We start from the raw sequence: 12175 nt of genomic DNA, 5'->3' as shown, positions 1-12175 counted from the left end.
TTTGGTCAGTGTCTGTGTCTCCTAATTCTTTTCTACCCTACAGTGACACTTACTCAGCATCCTCTACATGGGTAATGAAATAAATTAATTTAGGGGTGAATGGCCAATACTAACAAAATGGTCCCACGATTATGTTGCAATATAAGGTAAGCATAATGGGCATGCATTTTCTAATCACAGAAAAGAACTAAGAGATCAGTTGAAATCTGAAGTCAAATAAAACCTTGCTAAACCCTCTATTTTGGGGCTTTAGTTCCTTAGGTAGGAGCCCCAAACAAGAAAATATACACAGCTAAAAAGGGTGTTTACAGAACTTAAAACACTAGAAAATGGACATGAAATTTAAATCTGGGAAAACAATACATTTCACAATCAACTACTGGGCTCAAAACAACTCAGATGAGATCGCAATAAATAAAAGTATACAAGCCAATTGGCCATTAAGCTCTTCCACAAATTATTTTCCAATTGAACTAACACTGGAGAGCATGACTGAGTCAAACAGTCCATAATCACCGTTACGATGAGCCAATCTCTTTGATTTTTTTCCATTGTTTAATTTGGTTAAAAGTAAGTTCTTGGAAAGCCTTTCCTTCTTTATGCAAGTGAAATATGTTAATTGTTTTCAAAAGGTAATATGAAAACAGGAAGGGGAAAAAAAAGCTGGATCTAATCACCTAGTGCAAAGAAAATTCTGAAGTACTTTGTTTTTTTCCGTAGACATATTTTATATGGATTTGGGATGAAAACACACTGACAGCTGTGAGGATTCAGTGGGGCAAAATTCATGCAGTTCTTACTCACAGCACTTGACTTACTTACAAGCAAAAGTTCCATAAATCTTATTTGTTGTTATTCATATAAAATGCTCAATAATTTATCACACAGTGAAGTGAAATCATAGGGTATCACCCATGGTTGTGGTCTTCCTTTGCCCCTCATGGAACTGCTGAGACACAGTTGGCGTTAAACCACTGGCCTGCAATGAGGAAAGTTTAAGCTTGAAGAGCCTTACAAAATTCACTAGTGTATTTGCTGAACGGTTTGCGAACATCGATGGCCACTCACCAGCCTCTCTGTCATGTGATGTTGTGAAAGAAATATCCCAAGTCAGGGATCAGGGAAAACTGTCTCTCTAGATAAGAAGTTTCTATTGCATGGACGCGGATCACTGGATTGTCATTCCCTATTTGTTCTGGACATTAGGTAGCTCAGAAGCAGATCTGACATCAACCTCTAACAACAGTGGAGAACTTTCTGTGTACTGATCCACTCTGGACTTCAACTCATTGACGCAAGTTCCTGGGGGAGTGAACGCTGGTCTCAACCCTGTCACAATGACTAATATGACCCATGGCACTATTAAAATCAAGGGAAGGGTTTATCAAATGGTTGAGAGGGTGAGTTTGGAGATCAGACCACTGTGGTCTGCTAAGTAGCTAGCTGGGCCACTCTAACTTAACCTCTCTGAGTTTCAGAAGGTTATAAACTTATAAAATGAGGATAATCTTGAGAGCATAGAGTCGTATTACATTGAACAATTCATGCACAGAGCTCATCATGGAGTCTGCACGTGGTAAGCTTCCAGAAAGTCATAGCTGCAATTATCATCTATAATAAATATTGTAACACACGTATATGTATTTTGTAAACAAATAAAGAACCATCAAATGCCAGGGTTGAGATATTAATATTCCTCTCTAGAGCCTAATTTCCTCATGTAAAAGAAGGGAACAAATAAGTTTTCTAGGTCTCTTCTAGTTGCAAACTACTTCTGTTCTCTATACTTAGAGAAGGTATGAACTGCATGACAGAGAACAAGGGTTATTAGGAAATACAACCCTTTAAAAAGGGTTGCACAATACATATTAGAACCACCCAACAGTGATCTGCTGCTTCTTAAACAAGAGGCTTGATTTTTTTGTCTCCCACTAACATGATTTCTTGTTCCCAGTCCCTAAACAGTTTTGGCTGATACCTGCTTGCTAGACATTAAAATGCTTTCTTGCTATATCTGGCTGCCCTCAAATTCTCTCAGTGTGTCTTTCCTGGAGACACTCTACTCTTGCTTCTAATGGCTTTGACTTCACTTTTCACTACTCTTAATTTTCACCAGGAAAATCTACAGAAACGACCGGACTTTTAGAGAGACCAGTAGCGAAGTAGGACCTGGGCATCCAGGTTTCGGTACTGTGTGAAGCGTGTGCCTGGTTAAGACTCTGCCAAATCAGGATCAATCCAGATGTGAGTCTGGACCTCACCCAGGAAGCTGGGCAGCAACTGGGCCTGCACAGAGAATCCTTTAGGGTGGCATGCGAGAGACCAGGCCTGGATATAGAAAGAGTCACAGATAGCTGGAGAACTCCCAGGTCACGCCTACCAAAAGCTTTGAAAAAATGGAATTACTTGAATAAATAGCTTCCAGAAAGCCAAGGCCAACATTTTGGTGCTTCTCCAAGGTCAAACCATTAGGAAGAGAGACCATGTGACAAAACATTTAAGCTGTGCATAAACCGTCTTCCTGCACAAAAAAATTAACATGTGAAAGGTGACTCACATATGGAAAGAGTAAAAAGAAGGAGTTGATGGTCTGAAATTGATTCAGCAGTGAAGAGTTCTAACAGAAAAAAGTTACGTTAGCAGCAATCAGAGTTCGGCAGGGATTTCCTGCTAGGATGATTTTTTTGCTCTTTTGGGTACTTGTGGCCTTGAGTCTCCCTTTCAAGGGAACATGAATTAAAGCTAGTTGGAAAGGTAGTACCCTGACTTTAATTAAGTCTGTTCCTTTAATCTTTAAGATAGCAATGCTCTGAGAAGATTCATTTGCCATTGATATCAAGACCAGAAGAGGAAAGAGAGGGGGGAAAAAAGATGAAAGAAAAGAAAGAGGGAAAAAAAAGAAGAGGAAGAGGAGAAAGGGAAAAGACTGGAAACTGTAGACTGAGGAGAGTCCTTTGACAAGAATTTTGGAGCCAGGCGCTAAGTACCTCCACTGTGATCTCATTACCCCCATTCTTCCCCTGAATTTCTCAGAGGACTAAGTTATTTTGGAACCTTTTGAAATATATCTTAAAATTAGTTATTAGGAAAAGATGCTGTGAAAAGCATCATCTTCATGATCTCATCGAGAAGTGGATGTGAGACTGGATGTAATATCCTCGATAGAAAATGCAGGAGAGGGGCACCTGGGTGGCTCAGGGGGTTACACTGAAAAAAAAGAAAAAAAAAAGAAAAAAGAAGTCACAACTAATTGAACATTACAGAAATATTTGAATATTCTGAAAGCATAAAAATTTTTATAAAAAATTAAAAACCTGCGGAAATTCCACCAAGTTCGAGAGTTTGTTAAAAACACATTCTCCTGCCAATAATTTGCTCTAAGAGTCATGGTTCACATGTGGTTCCAGACCTTGTATACAAAAAAAGCAATCCAGTCAACTCCTTTGTAAATCTAACATTTATAAATAAAAAGATCTTTAGGGGCACCTGGCGGGCTCATTCAGAAGTACATGCGACTGTTAATCTTGGAGTCATGAGTTCAAGCCCCACATGGGATGTACAGATTACTTAAATAAATAAAACTTTAAAAATAAAAGATTAAAAAAAAAAAAGCCACACAAGTCGGAAAGAAACAGGAGCCAGCTTAAGGAAACACTCAATGACCAAGTCTGTGACAAAGTGAAAACTAAAATAATTAAATTAATAGAATGTAAATTATTAAAAACATAAAATTCAAAGGGTCATGCTGATAATAAACAGAACGACTGATCAAGAAGGGAGGTCTCTTGCCCACAGTCAAGGGTTAACTGGAAAAAGCACTGGGCAGGGTGTCTGGGTGGCACAGCCAGCATCCTACTCTTGATTTTGGTTGGGGTCATGATTTTAGGGTCCTGTGACAAGAGTCCCAAGTCAGGCTGCATGCTCAGCGGAGAATCTTCGAGAGAGCCTCTCTCCCTCTACCCCTCCCACTCATGCTCTCCCTCTCTCTTTCAAATAAATAAATCTTTTTGAAAAAAGGTGGGGGAAGAAGCACTGGGATTAGAAATCATTGCTTTGTATCCATTTTGGCAAAAACTGGGTCAGACAAGAATCACGGTTACCAAATCTAGGGGGAAATTTTGATGAGAAGCAAAATATTTGCAATGTCTTCAGTGCATCTCTACAGACCGCTTTTTAGTTGCAAAGGAAGAAAAGATAAACAGAATACAATGGAGAAACTGGGTAACATCTTGATCAGTGATAAAAATTAATATCATCTATGAGAGACAGGTGGATATTAGGTTCCTCCAGACATGATACCTGGAGAGGGACAGGTCACCTAAACAGCATTCTGGCTCAGAATGCTTAACTTCAACCTAATTACAGAGAAGCATTAGGCAAACACAAAACAAGGGCCATTCTTATAAAACAAACACTGAGAGCTGGGTTATTTCCTCAAAAATATCAATGTTTTTATTTATTTATTTATTTATTTATTTGTCAGAGAGAACACAAGTAGGCAGAGCGGCAGGCAGAGGCAGAAAGAGAAGCAGGCTCCCCACTGAGCAAGGAGCCCGATGTGGGACTCGATCCCAGGACCCTGGGATCATGACCTGAGCCGAAGGCAGCGGCTTAACCAACTGAGCCACCCAGGCGTCCCTCAATGTTATTTTTTTTTTTTTAAGATTTATTTGAAAGAGACACAGCAAGACAGGGAACCCAGCAGAGGGAGTGGGAGAGAGAGAAGCAGCCTCCCCAAGGAGCAGGGAGCCTGATGCAGCTTGATGCGGGGCTCAATCCCAGGACCCTGGTGTCATAACCTGAGCTGAAGGCAGACGCTTAACAACTGAGCCACCCAGGCGTCCCAAATATCAATGTTATAAAAAAGGCCAAAAAAAAAGTCTACAATTTTTTAAACTTTACAGTCCTTTTAAACTTAAACAGTCCTTTTAAAGTGTTCCAGTTTAAAGGAGGCTAAAGAGACTTGGCATTAAAGACTAATTCCTGTATTAAATGAGGTATGATGTTATTAAGGACATTATCAGATCAAGTGATGACACTGGAATATAAACAGTAAATTTATAGTAAACTATAAAAATATAGTACCAATATAAGCTTATGAAGTTGGTAAGTTTGCTGGGGTTTGGGCGCCTGGGTGGCTCAGTTGGCTGGAGGACTGCCTTTGGCTCGGGTCATGATCCTGGAGTCCCAGGACCGAGTCCCACATCAGGCTCCCTGCTTGGCTGGGAATCTGCTTCTCCAGCTGACCTCTCTCCTCTCGTGCTCTCTGGCTCTCTCTCTCTCTTATTCTCTCTCTCAAATAAATTAATAAAATCTTAAAAAAAAAAGAAGTTTGCTGGGGTTTTAGGTTCAGTGCAGTAAGAGGAGGTGGCAGTGGTAGGAGGGGCCCAAAGGGTAAGATGTTAACAAGTGCATCTGGGTAAAGAGTATACAGCTTTTCTCAGTATCATTTTTATTTTGCAACTTTCTGTAAGTTCTAAATTATCCACCACCACCACCACCCCGCCAAAAAAGGTAATTTTTAAAAAGCCAGTCAAAGCATGCTCTGGACCCTATCTCCAACAGGTATTCCCATTTCTCTCATCTTCCTTTCTAAAGCAATCCGCTAAGCTCAGACACATCTTTAAGTGCAAAAAAACAAAACAAAACTACTCTCGACGCCCAGCCACTCTGGACCTACTACAATGATGAAGTTCTAGAACATAGGTGAGGTTCGGTGGGGTGAGGTCCGGAGCTGATGACCAAGAAAGAATTCTTGAGACATCTTTGGTGCAAAATGGTGGTTTATTAAATAAAGCACGGGGACAGGACCCATGGGCAGGAAGAGCTGCTGCCCCGGGGATGTGAGGAGTGGTCTATTATATACTTGTAAGTTGGGAGGGGGTTAGGGATGGCGTAAGTCTCTAAGGAATTTTGGAAGCAAGGTTTCTAGGACCTTGAGGGGCTAGCTATTGTCTGGGGAAAAGGTTATTCATTACCAGTAATAAAACCTTCTCATGAGACCCTTTAGATGTATATCTGTGGTCCATAGGCTTAGGAATGTTTGTCGACACTATCTTGGAGGTTTAGAGATAAAGTTTCCAAAGGAATTGTTCAAGTAGACTTACAGGATCCTGGTTGGGGGTAGGGGTCAGTCAGGCTAGGATTGTCCTTTGCCCTTAGCAAAGCCTCAAGATGAGGGTAGTTGAGTCCCTACAGGAGGGTCACTCTGCCTGTTTCAAGGGCTTGTTAGTAGGTAAGGAAATCTAATAAGTTTCTTCTGCCTCTGTTTCCCACATCAACAAGACTTCTCTACTACTCCAGTAGTAGTACTCCAGTACTGGCCTCTGCCCTCATTGCTCTTGCTAAATCAGTAAACACATCGAGTCGCCAACTCCAACAGATAAATATTCAGTTACTACCCACCTGTGTTGACCACAGCCTCTTCCTTGAGAGAATCGGCTTCTCCTCACTTTTGATCAGACACCCCTGATTTTCCTCCTGCCCCTCCATCCCTCTAAATCTTCTGCCACTTCCTAACTCTCTCTTGGACTTCTTGCGATTAACGTTCTTAAGATTTTCAGTCCACTCTGTCTCACTAGGTGGTCTCTCATCCACCCCGTGGTCTCAAAAACCATCTACATGCCAAAGACTCCCAAATTTCTTTCTCCAGCCCACAGCTTTATCTGAATTCTGTATTCACACAGCCTGAGTGCCCGACATCGCTGATTCAAAGGTCTCCCCACCCCGTCTTTCCATTTCAGTGAGTGCCACTTCTGTTCATCTAAATCAGAAAATCCCCACCATTAGCTGGCTGTTGACATTACAAGCAAGATTTTTCTTTATGGTTTTCAATGGTTTAAAACTTCCCTACAATAAACATATGTACTTATGAATGCATTAAAGAACTTAAACCTCTTTCCTTGAAACAGAACAAAACGAAGATGTGCTTTATCTATTTTTTTAACTTTAACTATTTTTGTTCTTAATTTTCGCTTTATGAATGTCTAAAAATGAATTTTAAGTTTCGTATTACCGGAAGCATGTGGATTTACTGAAGACATCGCGAAATCAGCTTCAATCTAGAAAAGAAGAAAGAATGGTACATGTAATTTCATCAAATGTTTTCACAGTGCAAGTTCTTAATTCCTCAGGTGTGGGGAAAGATTGTATTTTATGAGAAACCAACTGTCTTGACTTCAGCAGACAAGTAATGTCGCAGGACAGCTGCACAGTCATTTTATTCTTCCGTCTCTATCTAGGGTAGGGGGAGGGTGAAACAGGTGATGGGGATTAAGGAGGGCATTTGTTTTGTGATGAGCACCGAGTGTTGTATGGAACTGTTGAATACTACATTGTACACCTGAAACTAATATTACATTGTGTTAACTCACTGGGATCTAAATAAAAACTAAAAAAAAAAAAAGTGGTATTGAAGCAAAAAATATCCCTGTATCTATAAGATACAATATGCTAATCTGCTACAGACTCTAAAGGCCCCCAAACTGTTCCATTGACCCAAACAGTTGAAGCATATATAATCAATTATATATAACATAATCATATGCTGTCACATATGCCGCATAACCTAAAAGGTAATCTTTCTATTTCAGACAAATACAAGTGATTATTGCAATGAGCTCAATGGCTTTATTTTTGAACTTTTTTCCTGATTATGAAAGTAACATGATGTAGAAAACATGAAAAATATAAAAAATTCATGAAGAACATCTTTAAAAACAGTCACCCAGTAAGAACTCCTATTAATATTTTGGCCTAGTTGGCATTTTTCCCCCCTATGGCTTTTTAAACATATTTCAGAACACACCCTCTATACGGTTTGGGAAACTGCTTTCACTATATATTAAAATACAAGCATTTTCCTATATGGTTACAGGGCCTAACAAACACTATGGAATTAGAACCTTGGCAACACCTGACACAGTTTCTCTACTTTGGATTTCATGTCCTGCACTTTCCAGGTTCCTTTTGCCCCTGACTGGGGGTTCCTGTTGCCCTCTTCTTCATGGAGCCCCTGTTTCCCCTGAGATGTTGGTACCCACCAGTGGTATACTCTCTCAGTACATGCTGCATACTGTCCTCAGGCAACGCCACTCAGTCTCTTGCTCTGAGCTCACCTGTAAACAGAGGCGTCCTGAATCTGTCTCCGGCCCTTACCTCTCAATTCCTCACCTGGTTCCAGATTCCTGCATTTACAAGGGGCAGCATAATCTGAGAGCAGATCGTTACCACCAGCACACTGTTCACTGAGTGACTTCACTTGGAATGTCCACAGCCTCTTCAGACTTAATGTGCCTCACACTGAACTCACTGGCTTTCCCCCAAGCCTGCTCCTCAGTTTCCCTACTTGGCGGTATTTACTATTGCTGCAGGCCTGGTTTCACACCCCTCTCTTATGGCCAACCACATCTAATCACCAGGGCATAACATCTCCCAACACCACAAAGTGCTTCTGGATACTTCGTTAGGCGAGCTAGCTCTTCTAGTCTAAGTGATGCCTAAACTCCTACTTTCCACTAGAATTAGATAACCCTTTTCCTTGTCCCCTACGCTTGGGTTCTTCCTATTCTTCTCTATTTTAGTATTTATCACAGAGTTTTATAAGTCTCTCTACACTAAATTAAGAACTGCTTCGCAGTAGGGGCTGTATACTATTCATCTTTATATCACTAGCAACTAGCAAGTGTTCATTTTATTACAAGGGAACACTTCATAAATTTCATTGTGTAAACCATTGCATGAGTGTTTAAATGATTTATTACATGTCGTGCACTCAGTAAATATTTCATCTGCTAAAAAGCAATATTCAAAAATAAAATCCCAGGGGTGCCTGGCTGGTTCAGTTGATGGAGCACGCAGCTCTTGGTCTTGCAGTTGTGAGTTCAAGCCCCATGTTGGATACAGAGATTAATTAAAAATAAAAACTTTAAAAATAAATAAAACCCCAAACCTCAACCTAGTATAAAAGTAAATATCTGTTACATTTCACAGAGGGTATACAGTGTCATTTATTTAACACAGGTTCACATACAAATGATTGACAGGTTTACAGATGATTTGCTTTTACTTTACTGTTTAGTGATCTGCAGTCAGATAATTCAAGGGGCACCTGGGTGGCTGGCTCAGTGGGTTAAAGCCTCTGCCTTCAGCTCAGGTCATGATCTCAGGTCCCGGGATCGAGTCCCACATCGGGTTCTCTGCTCAGCGGGGAGCCTGCTTCCCCCTCTCTCTCTGCCTGCCTCTCTGCCTACTTGTGATCTCTCTCTCTCTCTCTCTCTCTCTCTGCCAAATAAATAAATAAAATCTTTTAAAAAAATGAAATCCAAAACCTCAGCCAGGTATGAGAATAAAAGTAAAAATCTGTTAAATCTCGTGGACTGTACAGTGTCTTACCCCATCCCTGTACTTGTCATTCAGTTCCTCAGTTGTATTCTAAAATTAAAGCCAATTAAGTAGATTCAGGGATGATAAAAGCAGAATGAAATGAGCTATCCTTCCAGCTGGACACAGGTTAAATACAATGCTTCAGAGGCCGGATTCATTTAGCTGACTTTAGAATTCTAGCTGAAATGAGTGCAGGTGAATATAAGAGCCACAGTTACTGGGAGTCCACCCTATTTCTCCGCGCTCCACACAGCATCTCAGTACCAAGCATTTGCTAGGAGGTGAACCACTTTGAGCCCACCTGGTCCATTCATGGGACATATGTGTGGCAACAGAACTTATTTGCCGTGAAGTTGTGATACATTTAAGCATAATGAGGGACGGAGAAGTGAGACATCAAATGGTTCCTGGCTTTGCTGGGCATGAGGAATAGCAGCAACCAAGCTGGTTTAAGGAGAGAACAAGGGAGGGCATTCCAGGCAGAGCCTTCCATTTGATGGCTGCAATTGAATTTCTTAAAGCTGGATGAGATCTTGTCTCTGATTAATTCCAGTTCAGCATCTTAACAAGAGGGATCCATTTCTAGAATCAACGTAACAAGGGGAGCAGGAAATCTGTCCTCCTAAAACAAGCCGCTCCTTGAAGCTCAGCTTGACCCTCCTTATTAGTGACTTAGTGCAAACTCTTCTGAAGAATAATATCCAACAAAATTTCAAATGTACCTAGCAATTGTACTTCCAGGAATTTATTCCACAGATAAATATCCACAAGTATAGATATACATATAAAAGGATGCTCAACACAACATTGTTTGTAGGAATGAAAATTAATGGAGGTAATCTAAATGACCGAAGACAGAAAACTAGCTAAAGAGAATACTATGCAAACCACTTTCTAAAACATGGTCATGTGTGCTTTTATGATCATTGTTAAGTGAAAAAAAGCAAAATAAAATAGGTACACTATGTACCCACTTATGTGTTTAATAGAATGCTAGGCATGTTTGTTATACATAGGAAATTCTGGAATGACACACACAAAAGATTATTAATAATGGTAACCCCTGAGGAGTGGGACTCTTTGGTAGCAAAGGAAGGGATTTTACATTCAACTTTATACTTTTTCCAGACTGTCTGAATTTTTTGCCTGTGGAAATGTATTAGTTTTATAATTTAAATGAATTCCTGTTACCAATACCCACCTCCCAGCCTTCCCTCTTGGCACCTCCTTAGCATCTTGCATTTATCATAAGCCCGGTGGTGAGAAAGGCTTCATGAACTCTAATTCATCCCTGAGTTAGGTTCTTAGAAAGAGTAAAATTCACGGGATGCCTGGGTTGTCTCAGTAGGTTAAGCTGCTGCCTTCAGCTCAGGTCATGACCTCTGGGTCTTGGGATCGAGCAAAGAGCCTGCTTCTCTCTCTCTCTCTCTCTTCCTGCCTCTCTGCCTACTTGTGATCTTTCTCTGCCAAATAAATAAATAAAATCTTAAAAAAAAAATTCAGCACTGGGCACATCTTTGAAATCGCTCTGAGAGACAGTGATTTTAAACATCCTAAACTAGACACTGCGCTTGACTTAAAATCCACCCACTCTTTTATTGTCTGCCCCATTCCCAAAAAGATGAAGAAAGCTCTACCTTGGAGGGCTTGTACCCAAACAGCATTAAGACAGCAACTTTAAAGTCCTCTCTGCTTAGGAAGCCTTTGTTATCTTCATCGCATGCTTTAAATACCTAAAGAACATTAAATAGCTTCATTTAGACCGAAACCGTTGGTTCTATTACTTTTATTATTCGTTTATATTAAATTTAGACCTCCAAAATCCAAAACTTAGCTGAGCAGGAGGGCTCGGAATTGGGAGTTGCATTAACCTAATTTTATTTCTCAAGAATTCTTCATGTGCTAAAACTTACCGCCACCACCCCCGAAATGCGCAAACGACTTAATCGTTAGACTGACGCAAATTAATTCCTTTAAACCACTGGGATAAATTCTACCCAAAATTCCGTCCTAGAATTAGGAAGGTGAGACAGATAAAAGGTTAGATAGAGATTATTATTAATAAACTATGGAGCGGGTTAAAGAAGGGACTTGGAAGTTGCCAGAACACCGGACAGAGAGCGAGAAGCCGTGCAGCCCTCGGCTCAGTCATTAACCACGGGCCTTTGGAAGGACAGCGCAGTCCTCGCCAGTGCAACAGAGCTGGGAGAGACCCGGGAGGGTGACAGAACAGGAGCCCTAAGTGAAGTTCGAGTCCGAGAATCAGCCCTCCGGACACCTACTTTCACCCATTTCTTGTGTTCTGAGGGGCTGGCTTCCCACGTCCATGGCCGGGCCCCAGCCTCGGAGAAAAACATCGCGACCATCACAACCGAAAGGAACTGCAGAACCCAACACCTGCGCGGCCAGAACCCGGTTGCCTCTGAGTGCCTCCCTGCAACTAAGGAAGCTGAACTTGGCCGGGCAACTCCAACGTCTTCTCCAATTGGACGGCCTGCTAGCCACTGGCGTTGATCCCGCGGTTCTATTGGCCAGAGGCTTTAGGCCCGTTTCCTTGAAACAGCCTATGGCGGAGAGGCTTCTGGGCTCGCCCCCAGCTTTGCCGCGCTCATTCCTTTAACTCCTTGCGCACCGCTGGTATACACCTCGCCTAGGTCCTGCTTCACTGTCTCTTGCAAGGTTCCTCCCATTTTCCTGCCCCCACACCTTGCGGTAAGTTACTTTGTTAATTTTTATCTATGACGCTATGCTAAACATAGGAAACATAAAACGTGTGAACTAAGCATTCAAA

The 12175-nt window shown here is 41.3% G+C and overlaps 1 protein-coding gene across 4 annotated transcripts in view; it reads right to left on the bottom strand.

Annotated features, from left to right (window-relative positions):
* Positions 1 to 11805, bottom strand: part of LOC111148755 (EF-hand calcium binding domain 11) — a 142349-nt gene extending 130544 nt beyond the window's left edge. For 3 of the 4 annotated variants that reach the window (XM_022505545.1, XM_022505544.1, XM_022505546.1), the window contains exons 1-3: positions 11667 to 11805; positions 11022 to 11117; positions 7016 to 7061 (exon numbers count right to left, since the gene is read on the bottom strand). In XM_022505545.1, coding sequence (XP_022361253.1) covers positions 7016 to 7061; positions 11022 to 11117; positions 11667 to 11750 — 226 coding nt within the window. In that variant the 5' untranslated portion in view covers positions 11751 to 11805. The remainder of the gene's footprint in view (positions 1 to 7015; positions 7062 to 11021; positions 11118 to 11666) is intronic. The other variant, XM_022505547.1, reaches the window with a different exon arrangement.
* Between the last annotated feature and the right edge of the window lie 370 nt (positions 11806 to 12175).

Source organism: Enhydra lutris, unplaced genomic scaffold (assembly GCF_002288905.1).
Source record: "Enhydra lutris kenyoni isolate GAN:26980312 unplaced genomic scaffold, ASM228890v2 scaffoldscaffold20, whole genome shotgun sequence".
Taxonomy (NCBI): Eukaryota; Metazoa; Chordata; class Mammalia; order Carnivora; family Mustelidae; genus Enhydra; species Enhydra lutris.
This window is presented reverse-complemented; position numbering and strand designations above follow the sequence as displayed.